The following is a 19,904-nucleotide window of genomic DNA, read 5'->3' as shown; positions in this document are numbered from 1 at the left end:
ACATGACATCCTCAGCCTTCATTACACAAGCAGTGACACACGACATCAGCCTTCATTACGCACGCAGGGACACATGACATCATCAGCCTTCATTACGCACACAGGGGCACATGACATTATCAGCCTTCATTACGCACACAGGGGCACATGACATTATCAGCCTTCATTACGCACACAGGGGCACATGACATCATCCTTCATTACGCACGCAGTGACACATGACATCATCAGCCTTCATTACGCACACAGTGACACATGACATCATCAGCCTTCATTACGCACAGTGACACGACATCAGCCTTCATTACGCACGCAGGGACACATGACATCATCAGCCTTCATTACGCACAGTGACACGACATCAGCCTTCATTACGCACGCAGGGACACATGACATCATCAGCCTTCATTACACAAGCAGTGACACATGACATCAGCCTTCATTACGCACGCAGGGACACATGACATCCTCAGCCTTCATTACGCACGCAGTGACACATGACATCATCAGCCTTCATTACGCACGCAGTGACACATGACATCAGCCTTCATTATGCATGCAGGGACACATGACATCAGCCTTCATTACGCACGCAGGGACACATGACATCCTCAGCCTTCATTACGCACGCAGTGACACATGACATCATCAGCCTTCATTACGCACGCAGTGACACATGACATCAGCCTTCATTATGCACGCAGGGGCACATGACATCAGCCTTCATTACGCACGCAGGGGCACATGACATCAGCCTTCATTACACACGCAGTGACACGACATCCTCAGCCTTCATTACGCACGCAGTGACACATGACATCATCCTTCATTACGCACGCAGTGACACATGACATCCTCAGCCTTCATTACGCACGCAGGGGCACATGACATCAGCCTTCATTACACACGCAGTGACACATGACATCAGCCTTCATTACGCACGCAGTGACACATGACATTATCAGCCTTCATTACGCACGCAGTGACACGACATCAGCCTTCATTACGCACGCAGTGACACGACATCAGCCTTCATTACGCACGCAGTGACACAACATCCTCAGCCTTCATTACGCACGCAGTGACAAGACATCATTAGCCTTCATTACGCACGCAGTGACACATGACATCCTCAGCCTTCATTACATACGCAATGACACATGACATCATCAGCCTTCATTACGCACGCAGTGACACAACATCATCAGCCTTCATTACACACGCAGTGACACATGACATCATCAGCCTTCATTATGCATGCAGGGGCACATGACATCAGCCTTCATTACGCACGCAGTGACACATGACATCATCAGCCTTCATTATGCACGCAGTGACACATGACATCAGCCTTCATTCCGCACGCAGTGACACATGACATCAGCCTTCATTACGCACACAGTGCCACATGACATCATCAGCCTTCATTACGCACAGTGACACGACATCAGCCTTCATTACGCACGCAGGGACACATGACATCATCAGCCTTCATTACGCACAGTGACACGACATCAGCCTTCATTACGCACGCAGGGACACATGACATCAGCCTTCATTACGCACGCAGTGACACATGACATCAGCCTTCATTACGCACGCAGGGACACATGACATCCTCAGCCTTCGTTACGCACGCAGTGACACATGACATCATCAGCCTTCATTACGCAAGCAGTGACACATGACATCAGCCTTCATTACGCACGCAGTGACACATGACATCAGCCTTCATTACGCACACAGTGCCACATGACATCATCAGCCTTCATTACGCACACAGTGACACATGACATCATCAGCCTTCATTACGCACAGTGACACGACATCAGCCTTCATTACGCACGCAGGGACACATGACATCATCAGCCTTCATTACGCACAGTGACACGACATCAGCCTTCATTACGCACGCAGGGACACATGACATCAGCCTTCATTACGCACGCAGTGACACATGACATCAGCCTTCATTACGCACGCAGGGACACATGACATCCTCAGCCTTCATTACGCACGCAGTGACACATGACATCATCAGCCTTCATTACGCACGCAGTGACACATGACATCAGCCTTCATTATGCACGCAGGGGCACATGACATCAGCCTTCATTACGCACGCAGTGACACATGACATCATCAGCCTTCATTATGCACGCAGTGACACATGACATCAGCCTTCATTCCGCACGCAGTGACACATGACATCAGCCTTCATTACGCACACAGTGACACATCATCATCAGCCTTCATTACGCACACAGTGACACATGACATCATCAGCCTTCATTACGCACAGTGACACGACATCAGCCTTCATTACGCACGCAGGGACACATGACATCAGCCTTCATTACGCACGCAGGGACACATGACATCAGCCTTCATTACGCATGCAGTGACACATGACATCAGCCTTCATTACGCACGCAGGGACACATGACATCCTCAGCCTTCATTACGCACGCAGTGACACATGACATCATCAGCCTTCATTACGCACGCAGTGACACATGACATCAGCCTTCATTACGCACGCAGGGGCACATGACATCAGCCTTCATTACGCACGCAGTGACACATGACATCATCAGCCTTCATTATGCACGCAGTGACACATGACATCAGCCTTCATTCCGCACGCAGTGACACATCATCATCAGCCTTCATTACGCACAGTGACACATGACATCATCAGCCTTCATTACGCACAGTGACACGACATCAGCCTTCATTACGCACGCAGGGACACATGACATCATCAGCCTTCATTACGCACAGTGACACGACATCAGCCTTCATTACGCACGCAGGGACACATGACATCAGCCTTCATTACGCACGCAGGGACACATGACATCAGCCTTCATTACGCACGCAGTGACACATGACATCAGCCTTCATTACGCACGCAGGGACACATGACATCCTCAGCCTTCATTACGCACGCAGGGACACATGACATCCTCAGCCTTCATTACGCACGCAGTGACACATGACATCATCAGCCTTCATTACACACGCAGTGACACATGACATCCTCAGCATTCATTACGCACGCAGTGACACATGACATCCTCAGCCTTCATTACACAAGCAGTGACACATGACATCAGCCTTCATTATGCACGCAGGGGCACATGACATTATCAGCCTTCATTACGCACACAGGGGCACATGACATCCTTCATTACGCACGCAGGGACACATGACATCATCAGCCTTCATTACGCACACAGTGACACAGGACATCATTACCCTTCATTACGCACGCAGTGACACGACATCAGCCTTCATTACGCACGCAGGGACACATGACATCCTCAGCCTTCATTACGCACGCAGTGACACATGACATCATCAGCCTTCATTACGCACGCAGTGACACATGACATCAGCCTTCATTATGCATGCAGGGACACACAGGACATCATCAGCCTTCATTATGCACGCAGTGACACATGACATCCTCAGCCTTCATTACGCACGCAGGGGCACATGACATCAGCCTTCATTACGCACGCAGTTACACATGACATCAGCCTTCATTACGCACGCAGTGACACATGACATCATCAGCCTTCATTACGCACGCAGTGACACATGACATCAGCCTTCCTTACGCACGCAGTGACACATGACATCAGCCTTCATTACGCACGCAGTGACACGACATCCTCAGCCTTCATTACGCACGCAGTGACACATGACATCATTAGCCTTCATTACGCACGCAGTGACACGACATCCTCAGCCTTCATTACGCACGCAGTGACACATGACATCATCAGCCTTCATTACGCACGCAGTGACACATGACATCAGCCTTCATTACGCACGCAGTGACACGACATCCTCAGCCTTCATTACGCACGCAGTGACACATGACATCATCAGCCTTCATTACGCACGCAGTGACACGACATCCTCAGCCTTCATTACGCACGCAGTGACACGACATCATCAGCCTTCATTACGCACGCAGTGACACGACATCCTCAGCCTTCTTTACGTACGCAGTGACACATGACATCATCAGCCTTCATTACGCACGCAGTGACACGACATCATCAGCCTTCATTACACACGCAGTGACACATGACATCATCAGCCTTCATTACGCACACAGTGACACATGACATCATCAGCCTTCATTACGCACGCAGGGGCACATGACATCATCAGCCTTCATTACGCACGCAGGGACACATGACATCATCAGCCTTCATTACGCACGCAGGGACACATGACATCATCAGCCTTCATTACGCACGCAGGGACACATGACATCATCAGCCTTCATTACGCACGCAGGGACACATGACATCATCAGCCTTCATTACGCACAGTGACACGACATCAGCCTTCATTACGCACGCAGGGACACATGACATCCTCAGCCTTCATTACACAAGCAGTGACACATGACATCCTCAGCCTTCATTACGCACACAGTGACACATGACATCAGCCTTCATTACGCACGCAGGGACACATGACATCAGCCTTCATTAGGCACGCAGTGACACATGACATCCTCAGCCTTCATTACACAAGCAGTGACACACGACATCAGCCTTCATTACGCACGCAGGGACACATGACATCATCAGCCTTCATTACGCACACAGGGGCACATGACATTATCAACCTTCATTACGCACACAGGGGCACATGACATTATCAGCCTTCATTACGCACACAGGGGCACATGACATCATCCTTCATTACGCACGCAGTGACACATGACATCATCAGCCTTCATTACGCACACAGTGACACATGACATCATCAGCCTTCATTACGCACAGTGACACGACATCAGCCTTCATTACGCACGCAGGGACACATGACATCATCAGCCTTCATTACGCACAGTGACACGACATCAGCCTTCATTACGCACGCAGGGACACATGACATCATCAGCCTTCATTACACAAGCAGTGACACATGACATCAGCCTTCATTACGCACGCAGGGACACATGACATCCTCAGCCTTCATTACGCACGCAGTGACACATGACATCATCAGCCTTCATTACGCACGCAGTGACACATGACATCAGCCTTCATTATGCATGCAGGGACACATGACATCAGCCTTCATTACGCACGCAGGGACACATGACATCCTCAGCCTTCATTACGCACGCAGTGACACATGACATAATCAGCCTTCATTACGCACGCAGTGACACATGACATCAGCCTTCATTATGCACGCAGGGGCACATGACATCAGCCTTCATTACGCACGCAGGGGCACATGACATCAGCCTTCATTACACACGCAGTGACACGACATCCTCAGCCTTCATTACGCACGCAGTGACACATGACATCATCCTTCATTACGCACGCAGTGACACATGACATCCTCAGCCTTCATTACGCACGCAGGGGCACATGACATCAGCCTTCATTACACACGCAGTGACACATGACATCAGCCTTCATTACGCACGCAGTGACACATGACATCATCAGCCTTCATTACGCATGCAGTGACACGACATCAGCCTTCATTACGCACGCAGTGACACGACATCAGCCTTCATTACGCACGCAGTGACACAACATCCTCAGCCTTCATTACGCACGCAGTGACAAGACATCATTAGCCTTCATTACGCACGCAGTGACACATGACATCCTCAGCCTTCATTACATACGCAATGACACATGACATCATCAGCCTTCATTACGCACGCAGTGACACAACATCATCAGCCTTCATTACACACGCAGTGACACATGACATCATCAGCCTTCATTATGCATGCAGGGGCACATGACATCAGCCTTCATTACGCACGCAGTGACACATGACATCATCAGCCTTCATTATGCACGCAGTGACACATGACATCAGCCTTCATTACGCACGCAGTGACACATGACATCAGCCTTCATTACGCACACAGTGCCACATGACATCATCAGCCTTCATTACGCACAGTGACACGACATCAGCCTTCATTACGCACGCAGGGACACATGACATCATCAGCCTTCATTACGCACAGTGACACGACATCAGCCTTCATTACGCACGCAGGGACACATGACATCAGCCTTCATTACGCACGCAGTGACACATGACATCAGCCTTCATTACGCACGCAGGGACACATGACATCCTCAGCCTTCGTTACGCACGCAGTGACACATGACATCATCAGCCTTCATTACGCACGCAGTGACAGATGACATCAGCCTTCATTACGCACACAGTGACATATGACATCAGCCTTCATTACACACGCAGTGACACATGACATCAGCCTTCATTATGCACGCAGGGGCACATGACATTATCAGCCTTCATTACGCACACAGGGGCACATGACATCATCCTTCATTACGCACGCAGTGACACATGACATCATCAGCCTTCATTACGCACGCAGTGACACATGACATCATCAGCCTTCATTACGCACAGTGACACGACATCAGCCTTCATTACGCACGCAGGGACACATGACATCATCAGCCTTCATTACGCACAGTGACACGACATCAGCCTTCATTACGCACGCAGGGACACATGACATCCTCAGCCTTCATTACACAAGCAGTGACACATGACATCATCAGCCTTCATTACGCACGCAGGGGCACATGACATCATCAGCCTTCATTACGCACGCAGGGGCACATGACATCATCAGCCTTCATTACGCACGCAGGGACACATGACATCATCAGCCTTCATTACGCACGCAGGGACACATGACATCATCAGCCTTCATTATGCACGCAGGGACACATGACATCATCAGCCTTCATTACGCACGCAGGGACACATGACATCATCAGCCTTCATTACGCACAGTGACACGACATCAGCCTTCATTACGCACGCAGGGACACATGACATCCTCAGCCTTCATTACACAAGCAGTGACACATGACATCCTCAGCCTTCATTACGCACGCAGGGGCACATGACATCAGCCTTCATTACGCACACAGTGACACATGACATCAGCCTTCATTAGGCACGCAGTGACACATGACATCCTCAGCCTTCATTACACAAGCAGTGACACACGACATCAGCCTTCATTACGCACGCAGGGACACATGACATCATCAGCCTTCATTACGCACACAGGGGCACATGACATTATCAGCCTTCATTACGCACACAGGGGCACATGACATTATCAGCCTTCATTACGCACACAGGGGCACATGACATCATCCTTCATTACGCACGCAGTGACACATGACATCATCAGCCTTCATTACGCACACAGTGACACATGACATCATCAGCCTTCATTACGCACAGTGACACGACATCAGCCTTCATTACGCACGCAGGGACACATGACATCATCAGCCTTCATTACGCACAGTGACACGACATCAGCCTTCATTACGCACGCAGGGACACATGACATCATCAGCCTTCATTACACAAGCAGTGACACATGACATCAGCCTTCATTACGCACGCAGGGACACATGACATCCTCAGCCTTCATTACGCACGCAGTGACACATGACATCATCAGCCTTCATTACGCACGCAGTGACACATGACATCAGCCTTCATTATGCATGCAGGGACACATGACATCAGCCTTCATTACGCACGCAGGGACACATGACATCCTCAGCCTTCATTACGCACGCAGTGACACATGACATCATCAGCCTTCATTACGCACGCAGTGACACATGACATCAGCCTTCATTATGCACGCAGGGGCACATGACATCAGCCTTCATTACGCACGCAGGGGCACATGACATCAGCCTTCATTACACACGCAGTGACACGACATCCTCAGCCTTCATTACGCACGCAGTGACACATGACATCATCCTTCATTACGCACGCAGTGACACATGACATCCTCAGCCTTCATTACGCACGCAGGGGCACATGACATCAGCCTTCATTACACACGCAGTGACACATGACATCAGCCTTCATTACGCACGCAGTGACACATGACATTATCAGCCTTCATTACGCACGCAGTGACACGACATCAGCCTTCATTACGCACGCAGTGACACGACATCAGCCTTCATTACGCACGCAGTGACACAACATCCTCAGCCTTCATTACGCACGCAGTGACAAGACATCATTAGCCTTCATTACGCACGCAGTGACACATGACATCCTCAGCCTTCATTACATACGCAATGACACATGACATCATCAGCCTTCATTACGCACGCAGTGACACAACATCATCAGCCTTCATTACACACGCAGTGACACATGACATCATCAGCCTTCATTATGCATGCAGGGGCACATGACATCAGCCTTCATTACGCACGCAGTGACACATGACATCATCAGCCTTCATTATGCACGCAGTGACACATGACATCAGCCTTCATTCCGCACGCAGTGACACATGACATCAGCCTTCATTACGCACACAGTGCCACATGACATCATCAGCCTTCATTACGCACAGTGACACGACATCAGCCTTCATTACGCACGCAGGGACACATGACATCATCAGCCTTCATTACGCACAGTGACACGACATCAGCCTTCATTACGCACGCAGGGACACATGACATCAGCCTTCATTACGCACGCAGTGACACATGACATCAGCCTTCATTACGCACGCAGGGACACATGACATCCTCAGCCTTCGTTACGCACGCAGTGACACATGACATCATCAGCCTTCATTACGCAAGCAGTGACACATGACATCAGCCTTCATTACGCACGCAGTGACACATGACATCAGCCTTCATTACGCACACAGTGCCACATGACATCATCAGCCTTCATTACGCACACAGTGACACATGACATCATCAGCCTTCATTACGCACAGTGACACGACATCAGCCTTCATTACGCACGCAGGGACACATGACATCATCAGCCTTCATTACGCACAGTGACACGACATCAGCCTTCATTACGCACGCAGGGACACATGACATCAGCCTTCATTACGCACGCAGTGACACATGACATCAGCCTTCATTACGCACGCAGGGACACATGACATCCTCAGCCTTCATTACGCACGCAGTGACACATGACATCATCAGCCTTCATTACGCACGCAGTGACACATGACATCAGCCTTCATTATGCACGCAGGGGCACATGACATCAGCCTTCATTACGCACGCAGTGACACATGACATCATCAGCCTTCATTATGCACGCAGTGACACATGACATCAGCCTTCATTCCGCACGCAGTGACACATGACATCAGCCTTCATTACGCACACAGTGACACATCATCATCAGCCTTCATTACGCACACAGTGACACATGACATCATCAGCCTTCATTACGCACAGTGACACGACATCAGCCTTCATTACGCACGCAGGGACACATGACATCAGCCTTCATTACGCACGCAGGGACACATGACATCAGCCTTCATTACGCATGCAGTGACACATGACATCAGCCTTCATTACGCACGCAGGGACACATGACATCCTCAGCCTTCATTACGCACGCAGTGACACATGACATCATCAGCCTTCATTACGCACGCAGTGACACATGACATCAGCCTTCATTACGCACGCAGGGGCACATGACATCAGCCTTCATTACGCACGCAGTGACACATGACATCATCAGCCTTCATTATGCACGCAGTGACACATGACATCAGCCTTCATTCCGCACGCAGTGACACATCATCATCAGCCTTCATTACGCACAGTGACACATGACATCATCAGCCTTCATTACGCACAGTGACACGACATCAGCCTTCATTACGCACGCAGGGACACATGACATCATCAGCCTTCATTACGCACAGTGACACGACATCAGCCTTCATTACGCACGCAGGGACACATGACATCAGCCTTCATTACGCACGCAGGGACACATGACATCAGCCTTCATTACGCACGCAGTGACACATGACATCAGCCTTCATTACGCACGCAGGGACACATGACATCCTCAGCCTTCATTACGCACGCAGGGACACATGACATCCTCAGCCTTCATTACGCACGCAGTGACACATGACATCATCAGCCTTCATTACACACGCAGTGACACATGACATCCTCAGCATTCATTACGCACGCAGTGACACATGACATCCTCAGCCTTCATTACACAAGCAGTGACACATGACATCAGCCTTCATTATGCACGCAGGGGCACATGACATTATCAGCCTTCATTACGCACACAGGGGCACATGACATCCTTCATTACGCACGCAGGGACACATGACATCATCAGCCTTCATTACGCACACAGTGACACAGGACATCATTACCCTTCATTACGCACGCAGTGACACGACATCAGCCTTCATTACGCACGCAGGGACACATGACATCCTCAGCCTTCATTACGCACGCAGTGACACATGACATCATCAGCCTTCATTACGCACGCAGTGACACATGACATCAGCCTTCATTATGCATGCAGGGACACACAGGACATCATCAGCCTTCATTATGCACGCAGTGACACATGACATCCTCAGCCTTCATTACGCACGCAGGGGCACATGACATCAGCCTTCATTACGCACGCAGTTACACATGACATCAGCCTTCATTACGCACGCAGTGACACATGACATCATCAGCCTTCATTACGCACGCAGTGACACATGACATCAGCCTTCCTTACGCACGCAGTGACACATGACATCAGCCTTCATTACGCACGCAGTGACACGACATCCTCAGCCTTCATTACGCACGCAGTGACACATGACATCATTAGCCTTCATTACGCACGCAGTGACACGACATCCTCAGCCTTCATTACGCACGCAGTGACACATGACATCATCAGCCTTCATTACGCACGCAGTGACACATGACATCAGCCTTCATTACGCACGCAGTGACACGACATCCTCAGCCTTCATTACGCACGCAGTGACACATGACATCATCAGCCTTCATTACGCACGCAGTGACACGACATCCTCAGCCTTCATTACGCACGCAGTGACACGACATCATCAGCCTTCATTACGCACGCAGTGACACGACATCCTCAGCCTTCTTTACGTACGCAGTGACACATGACATCATCAGCCTTCATTACGCACGCAGTGACACGACATCATCAGCCTTCATTACACACGCAGTGACACATGACATCATCAGCCTTCATTACGCACACAGTGACACATGACATCATCAGCCTTCATTACGCACGCAGGGGCACATGACATCATCAGCCTTCATTACGCACGCAGGGGCACATGACATCATCAGCCTTCATTACGCACGCAGGGGCACATGACATCATCAGCCTTCATTACGCACGCAGGGGCACATATCATCAGCCTTCATTACGCACGCAGGGGCACATGACATCATCAGCCTTCATTACGCACGCAGGGGCACATGACATCAACAGCCTTCATTACGCACGAAGGGGCACATGACATCATCAGCCTTCATTACGCACGCAGGGACACATGACATCATCAGCCTTCATTACGCACGCAGGGGCACATGACATCATCAGCCTTCATTACGCACGCAGGGGCACATGACATCATCAGCCTTCATTACGCACGCAGGGGCACATGACATCATCAGCCTTCATTACGCACGCAGGGGCACATATCATCAGCCTTCATTACGCACGCAGGGGCACATGACATCATCAGCCTTCATTACGCACGCAGGGGCACATGACATCATCAGCCTTCATTACGCACGCAGGGGCACATGACATCATCAGCCTTCATTACACACGCAGGCACTAAATCCATGTGAGCTGCGCTTTAGTAAGCAAATAGAGATATTTACAGAAAATGCTAGTTAAATAGGCAGGCTCACAGTTTTTCTCGGTTCTATCTATAAGGGAATGATTTAAACTGTATTAAAGAGTTGTTGTTTCCCCCCCCCCCCCCCCATTAAAAACTGAAGTTCCTGAATAAGCTGGTTTTCTCTATAGGAGTTGTCCCTCTGAACCAGTAAGTGAAGAATCTGTGTTCTCAATAATGCATTTCCTGTTATGTTTCCTTTCATTAAAACTACTTTTACTTAAACATGCTTAACTACTCCTTTTTATATACATGACCGAAAATAACTGAGCAATAAGTCCCTTTAAATTTGATATATACCTTTAAAAAAAAAAAAGACACCACTTCTTAGAAAAGTATAATACATTTTGCTGTAACCGTGTGATTGGCCATGCTAGATGGTGTCTTCTGGTTATTATTATATCATATTACACTATAGACTCACAGCCATACCTTCAGATCATTGTGCACAGCATGTCCAACTAAAGTGCGTCCTCTGAGAATTTCAGACACCTCTTTCTGTACAACCTTGAATTGTTCTCCTAAAACAGAGCAGAATATCAATGTTACCCTAATAAATGTACGAAAAAACTGGCTGTACAAAAAAGAAGATGGTTGTGGACAGAGGGGAAGCTGAAGACATGGGGCATAAATTACTCATTTAAAATAAACTTGTTTTTGAGGCCCAAGTCTATTAACCATTACACTCCTTGTACAATGGTGGTGTTTGATTATCCCAATGCTAGTAAAGACTAACGGCTAGATTACGAGTTTGGCGTTAGGCTTAAAAAGAATCGTTGGCCGGTCCCAACGCTGCTTTTTAACGCCCGCTGGTATTGCGAGTCTTGCAGGTACAGGTGTACCGCTCACTTTTTTGGCCAGACTTGGAAATACCGCAAATCCACTTACGTCAATTGCGTATCCTATATTTTCAATGGGACTTGCATAGCGCTACCGGCATTACGAGTCTACCAAAAATTGAGCGGTACACTCTCTCCTGTCAAGACTGGTACCGCATTTAAAAGTCAGTAGTTAAGAGTTTTACACTACAACGCTGTAGCATAAAACTCATAACTAAAGTGCTAAAAAGTAAACTAACACCCATAAACTACCTATTAACCCCTAAACCGAGGCCCTCCCACATTGCAAACACTAAAATAAAATTTTTAACCCCTAATCTGCCGAACCGGACATTGCCGCCACTATAATAAATATATTAACCCCTAAACCGCCGCACTCCCGCATTGCAAACACTAGTTAAATATTATTAACCCCTAATCTGCTGTCCCTAACATCGCCGACACCTACCTACAATTATTAACCCCTAATCTGCCGCCCACAACGTCGCCGCCACTATATAACTAACAGTTACATTGTAGCTAGCTTAGGGTTTATTTTTATTTTACAGGCAAGTTTGTATTTATTTTAAATAGGTAGAATAATTATTAAATAGTTATTAACTATTTAATAACTACCTAGTTGAAATAAAAACAAATTTACCTGTAAAATAAAACCTAACCTAAGTTACAATTACATCTAACACTACACTATAATTAAATTAATTCCCTAAATTAAATACAATTATATACAAATAAATAAAATTATCTAAAGTACAAAAAAACAAAACACTAAATTAAAGAAAATAATAAACAAACTACAAGATTTTTAAACTAATTACACCTATTCTAATCCCCCTAACAAAAGAAAAAAGCCCCCCAAAAATAAAAAAGTATGCCCTACCCTACACTAAATTACAAATAGCCCTTAAAACAACCAACCCTACTCTAAAACCCACCCAATACCCCCTTAAAAAAACCTAACACTAACCCCTTGAAGATCACCTTACAGGGAGAAGTCTTCACCCAACCCGGCCGAAGTCCTCAACGAAGCCGGGAGAAGTATTTATCCAAGCCGGGCGAAGTGGTCCTCCAGATGGGCAGAAGTCTTCATCCAGACGGGCAGAAGTCTTCATCCAAGATGGCGTCCCTTCAATTCCGATTCCGATCAGCCAGTCGGAATTAAGGTAGAACAAATCCTATTGGCTGAAGCAATCGGCCAATTGGATTGAGCTGGCATTCAATGGGCTGATTGGAACAGCCAATAGAATGCCAGCTCAATCCTATTGGCTGATCCAATCAGCCAATAGGATTGAGCTGGCATTCTATTGGCTGTTCCAATCAGCCAATAGAATGCCAGCTCAATCCTATTGGCTGATCCAATCAGCCAATAGGATTTCTTTTTCAAGATATGATGAGTCCACGGATTTCATCCTTACATGTGGGATATCGCCTCCTGGTCAGCACCACAGCAGAGCTGTATAAATAGCTCCTCCCTTCACTCCCAACCCAGTCATTCTCTTTGCCTGTGTTAGTGATAGGAAGAGGCAAAGTGAGGTGTTAGTTTAGATTCTTCAATCAAGAGTTTATTGTTTTTAAAATGGTACCAGTGAGTGCTATTTTATTCAGGGTGTAGCTGTATTCCTTGTCAGCCTCTAGAGTAGAGCTACAGGTGGCTTTTAAGCAATAGGGACTGGGGAGATTTTCATTCTCTCTGCGCCTCCCATACTATGTGCTGCCCTGCTGATGATGGTCTTAGCAGATATTATCTAAGACCCTGTTTGTTCCCACAGATCTACAGGAGGAGATGAAAAGGATCTCTTCATCGTGTGGGACAAGTCATGCTGTCGCTCAGCATTGAGGTATGTGCAGTCTTTTAATTTCTGGAACACTAAGTAGCTCAGAACAGACTGGCCTTTATTTCCTATATAAAGTAAGGGGTAATCAACTTGCACTAATACTTATATGCATGGGTGTATTCCCCTCATTGTTCTGTGACAGCTGTAATTACCGTGGGCTCTTTATGCTATTAGCCCGGTTGAATGGAGTGTGGGCTTGACGCTGGGGATCTGTAGCTTGGAGTTATATACTCCGGTGTACTCTGCTCTAACATTTGCCATAATAGGCAGTGCCCTTTGAGAGGACACATTGATTGTTTCACTTGCCCGGCATTAGTTTTTTAGCTTAGCCGCGCAGTTGTTATTCTGGATTCAGGAAGTGACCCGATCGGCAGCATACTTTAAGGCTCCGTTGTTACCTAAGTCCACTTGTTTCAGTAATTTCACAAGCGGTCTTGGGCACGCCGCACACAAGGAGATAGTCGTCTTGTGGGGACAGATAGGCGCCGCAGCAGAGCTGTGGCGAGGTGGTGCAAGTGTTTGATTTCTGTCCCTAAGACATTGCTCAAGTTCAGAGAGTGTAATTTTAAAACCAAGAGTAAAAACACAGTTTCTTCTCTGTTTTCCATTATCGAGTATTGAGCAGTAAAATTTTAACAATTTTATTTTTTAAAGGCACAATACACTCGTTTTTCAAAGTTTTTTGTTATCAGTTATATTAGGCTGATTGCATGTTATTTATGTTTTGAATTCATCACATAATTATCAGTACCACGACCAATTTTGCTTTTGCTTATTTTTTGTCATGGATGACCTTCAAGACAGTACATGTTCTATGTGTTTAAGTGCCAATGTGGAACCCCCTGTTACCTTTTGCCCCTCATGCACTGTGAGGGCATTACAGTTTAGAGAGCAGATTTTCTTTAATAAAAGTATATCTAAGGCGGATGTTTCTCAGACTGATGAGACTCAGAGTATGCCGCAACTTTCTCCCCAAGCGTCACAGCCCTTGACGCCCACTCAAGCGGCGCCAAGTTCCTCTACAGCTTCTGCTGCAATTACTCTACAGGACCTCGCTGCAGTTATGTCATCTACACTTTCTGAGGCGTTATCTGCCATTGCAATACTCCAAGGCACATGCAGTAGGAAAGATAACCACATGATCAATGCAACTTCTGATGCTTTGATGGCGATCTCAGATGTACCCTCCCAAGGCTCTGAATTGGAGGGTATGGAGGTTCTCTCCGAGGAGGAACTTTCTGACTCAGGAAGTGGCTTACCTCTGACGGATCCAGATGCGGTTTCCTTCAGGTTTAAACTTGAACACCTCCGCCTGTTATTGAGGGAGCTTTTGGTGACTCTGGATGACTGTGATTCAATTATGGTTCCTCCAGAAAAAATGAGTAAGTTGGACAGATACTTAGAGGTCCCTTCTTATTTGGATGTATTTCCAGTTCCTAAGAGAACTTCTGAAATTATTGCTAAGGAATGGGAGAGACCGGGTATTCCTTTTTCCCATTCTCCTGTTTTCAAGAAGATGTACCCTGTAGCAGATGCCATTAGGGACTCTTGGCAGACGGTCCCTAAGGTGGAGGGAGCTATTTCAACCTTGGCAAAATGAACTACTATACCTATTGAGGATAGTTGTGCTTTTAAGGACCCTATGGATAAGAAATTGGAGGGTCTCCTTAAGAAGCTCTATGTTCATCAGGGGTTGCTATTGCAACCGGCGGCCTGCATTGTTACAGTTACGACTGCAGCTGCTTATTGGTTTGATGCTTTAGAAGAGTCCCTTAAAACTGAGACTTCTTTAGAAGAAAAACAAGATAGAATTAAAGCTCTTAAGTTAGCGAATTCTTTTATTACTGATGCTTCTTTTCAGATTACCAAATTAGCGGTTAAGAGTTCAGGATTTTCCATTTTAGCACGCAGAGATTTATGGTTAAAATCTTGGTCTGCAGATGTGTCATCTAAGTCTAAGCTTTTGGCTATTCCATACAAGGGGAAGACCCTGTTCGGACCTGACTTGAAAGAAATTATTTCTGACATTACGGGAGGGAAGGGCCATCTCCTCCCTCAAGATAAGAAATCCAAATAGAGAGGTTGTCAAAGTAATTTTCGTTCCTTTCGAAACTTCAAGGGAATTCCCCCTTCCTCTTCCTCTAAGCAGGAAGGTAACTATTCAAAAACCAAGTCTATTTGGTGACCGACTCAGTCTTGGAACAAGAGTAAAAAATCCAAGAAGCCTTCTGCTGCTCCCAAATCAGAATGAAGGGTTGGCCCCTGATCCGGGATTGGATCTAGTAGGGGGCAGACTGTCTTTCTTCATCCAAGCTTGGATGAGAGATGTTCAAGACCCCTGGGCATTAGAGATAGTGTCTCAGGGTTACCAGCTGGAATTCAGAAATTCTCCCCCCAGAGGAAGGTTTCTTCTTTCTCGATTGTCTGTAGACCAGATAAAGAGAGAGGCATTCTTACGCTGTGTAAGAGACCTCTCCTCCATGGGAGTCATCTGTCCCGTTCCTATTCAGGAACAAGGACAGGGGTTTTATTCAAACCAGTTTGTAGTTCCTAAAAAGGAGGGAGCCTTCAGACCTATCTTAGATCTCAAGAGTCTAAACAAGTTTCTCAGAGTTCTATCTTTCAAGATGGAAACTATCCGTACCATTCTTCCTTTGATTCAAGAAGGTCAATTTATGTTAACGGTGTATTTAAAGGATGCATACCTTCATGTTCCTATCCACAGAGATCATCACAAGCTCCTAAGGTTCGCCTTTCTGGACAAACATTATCAGTTTGTGGCTCTTCCTTTTGGTCTGGCCATGGCTCCCAGAATTTTCCTGAAGGTCCTGGGGTCCTTATCGGCGGTTCTACAGCTGCGAGGCATCACAGTGGTGCCTTATCTGGACGACATTCTGATTCAGGCATCATCATTTCAACTTGCAAAGTCCCATACCAACATTGTACTTTCCTTCCTAAGGACCCACGGGTGGAAGGTAAACCTGGAAAAGAGTTTGTTAGTTCCTCAGACAAGAGTGCCCTTCTGAGAACCGTAATCGACTCTGTTTCAATGAGGATTTTTCTGACGGAGGTCAGAAAGTTAAAAATTCTAACTACTTGTCGGTCATTTCACAACAATCCTCGTCCGTCAGTGGCTCAGTGCTTGGAGGTGATCAGATTGATGGTGGCGGCAATGGACATCGTTCCGTTTGCTCGTTTTCATCTCAGACCTCTGCAACTAAGCATGCTCAGGCAGTGGAATGGAGATTATACAGATTTGTCTCCTCAAATAGATCTAGACCAGGAGACGAGGAACTCTCTTCTATGGTGGTTGTCGCTGGATCATCTATCCCAGGGGACCTGCTTTCGCAGACCTTCGTGGGTGATAGTGACAAGGGATGCCAGTCTTGTAGGATGGGGAGCAGTCTGGAACTCTCTAAGAGCTCAGGGTGTGTGGACTCAGGTAGAGTCTCTCCTTCCCATCAATATCCTAGAGTTGAGAGCAATATACAATGCGCTTCAGGCTTGGCCTCAGTTGGCTTCAGTCCAATTTGTCAGGTTTCAGTCGGACAACATTATGATTGTAGCTTGCATCAATCATCAGGGAGGAACAAGGAGTTCCTTAGTGATGACAGAAGTAGCCAAGATTATACAGTGGGCGGAGTCTCACTCCTGCCATCTGTCAGCGATCCACATCCCAGGGGTGGAAAACTGGGAAGCAGATTTTATGAGCAGACAGGCGTTTCATCCGGGAGAGTGAGAACTCCATCCGGAGGTGTTTTCCAACCTGATTCTCGGAGTTGGATCTCATGGCATCTCGTCAGAATGCCAAGCTTCCGAGAAAAGGGGCCAGGTCCAGGGATCCTCAGGCCAAGCTGATGCCTTGGCAGTGCCTTAGTCTTTCAGCCTAGCTTATGTATTCCCTCCGTTTGCTCTTCTTCCCCGGGTGATTGCTCGAGTCAAACAGGAGAGGGCGTCGGTGATCCTCATCGCCCCAGCGTGGCCTTGCAGGATTTGGTATGCCGATCTGGTGGACATGTCATCTCAGCCACCGTGGAAGCTCCCATTGAGGAAAAGACCTTCTCATTAAGGGTCCCTTCCATCATCCAAATCTAGTTTCTCTGCAGCTGACTGCTTGGAGATTGAACGCTTAATTTTGTCTAAGCGTGGGTTTTCTGATTTGGTTATAGATACCTTGATTCAGGCGCGTAAGCCAGTTACTAGAAAAATTTACCATAAGATATGGCGTAAATATCTTTCTTGGTGTGAATCCAAGGGCTACTCATGGAGTAGGGTTAGGATTCCCAGGATTTTGTCTTTTCTCAAAGAAGGATTGGAGAAAGGGTTGTCAGCAAGTTCCTTGAAGGGACAGATTTCTTCTTTATCTATTTTGTTACACAAGCGTCTGGCAGATGTCCAATCTTTTTGTCAGGCTCTGACTAGAATCAGACCTGTATTTAGACCAATTGCTCCTCCTTGGAGTTTGAATTTAGTTTTTAGAGTTCTTTAAGGGGTTCCGTTTGAACCTATGCATTCCATAGATAAGTTATTATCTTGGAAGGTTTTGTTTTTGGTTGCTATTTCTTCTGCTCGCAGAGTATCTGAGCTTTCGGCATTACAATGTGAATCTCCTTATCTTGTTTTTCATTCGGATGAGGTAGTGTTACATACCAAACCTGGTTTTCTTCCTAAGGTTGTTTCAAATAAAAATATTAAATCAGGAAATTGTTGTTCCTTCCTTGTGTCCTAATCATTCTTCTGCGAAGGAGCGTCTGTTACATAAATTGGACGTGGTCCGTGCTTTGAAGTTCTACTTACAGGCGACTAAGGATTTTCGTCAATCGTCTTCCTTGTTTGTCGTTTTTTCAGGGAAACATAGGGGTCAGAAAGCTACGGCTACCTCTCTTTCTTTTTGGCTGAAGAGTATCATCTGTTTTGCATATGTAACTGCTGGTCAGCAGCCTCCTGAACGTATTACGGCTCAATCCACTAGGACTGTGGCTTTCTCATGGGCGTTTAAAAATGATGCTTCCTTTGAACAGATTTGCAAAGCTGCAACTTGGTCGTGTCTTCACACTTTTTCCAAATTTGATACTTTTGCCTCAGCTGAGGCTGTTTTTGGGAGGAAAGTTCTTCAAGCAGTGGTGCCTTCCGTTTAGGTTCCCTGTCTTTCATCCGTTTACTATAGCTTTGGTATTGTATCCCACAAGAAAGGATGAAATCCATGGACTCATCGTATCTTGAAAAAGGAAATTTATGCTTACCTGATAAATTTATTTATTTTTCAATACGATGAGTCCACGGCCCGCCCTGTTCTATGAGACAGGTTATTACATTTTTGTTAAACTTCAGACACCTCTGCACCTTGGCTTTTCCTTTCTCTTCCTAATTTCGGTCGAATGACTGGGTTGGGAGGGAAGGGAGAAGCTATTTATACAGCTC

The 19,904-nt window shown here is 46.9% G+C and overlaps 1 protein-coding gene across 1 annotated transcript in view; it reads right to left on the bottom strand.

Annotated features, from left to right (window-relative positions):
- REXO4 (REX4 homolog, 3'-5' exonuclease) overlaps window positions 1-19,904 on the bottom strand; it is a 67,333-nt gene that overhangs the window by 15,898 nt on the left and 31,531 nt on the right. Inside the window, exon 6 of the mRNA XM_053696049.1 lies at window positions 12,242-12,330. Within this exon, the coding sequence (XP_053552024.1) occupies window positions 12,242-12,330 (89 nt within the window). The remainder of the gene's footprint in view (window positions 1-12,241; window positions 12,331-19,904) is intronic.

This window comes from Bombina bombina, chromosome 12 (genome assembly GCF_027579735.1).
Source record: "Bombina bombina isolate aBomBom1 chromosome 12, aBomBom1.pri, whole genome shotgun sequence".
Taxonomy (NCBI): domain Eukaryota; kingdom Metazoa; phylum Chordata; class Amphibia; order Anura; family Bombinatoridae; genus Bombina; species Bombina bombina.
Note: the sequence above shows the minus strand (reverse complement) of the source record. Positions and strands in the feature narration are given on the sequence as shown.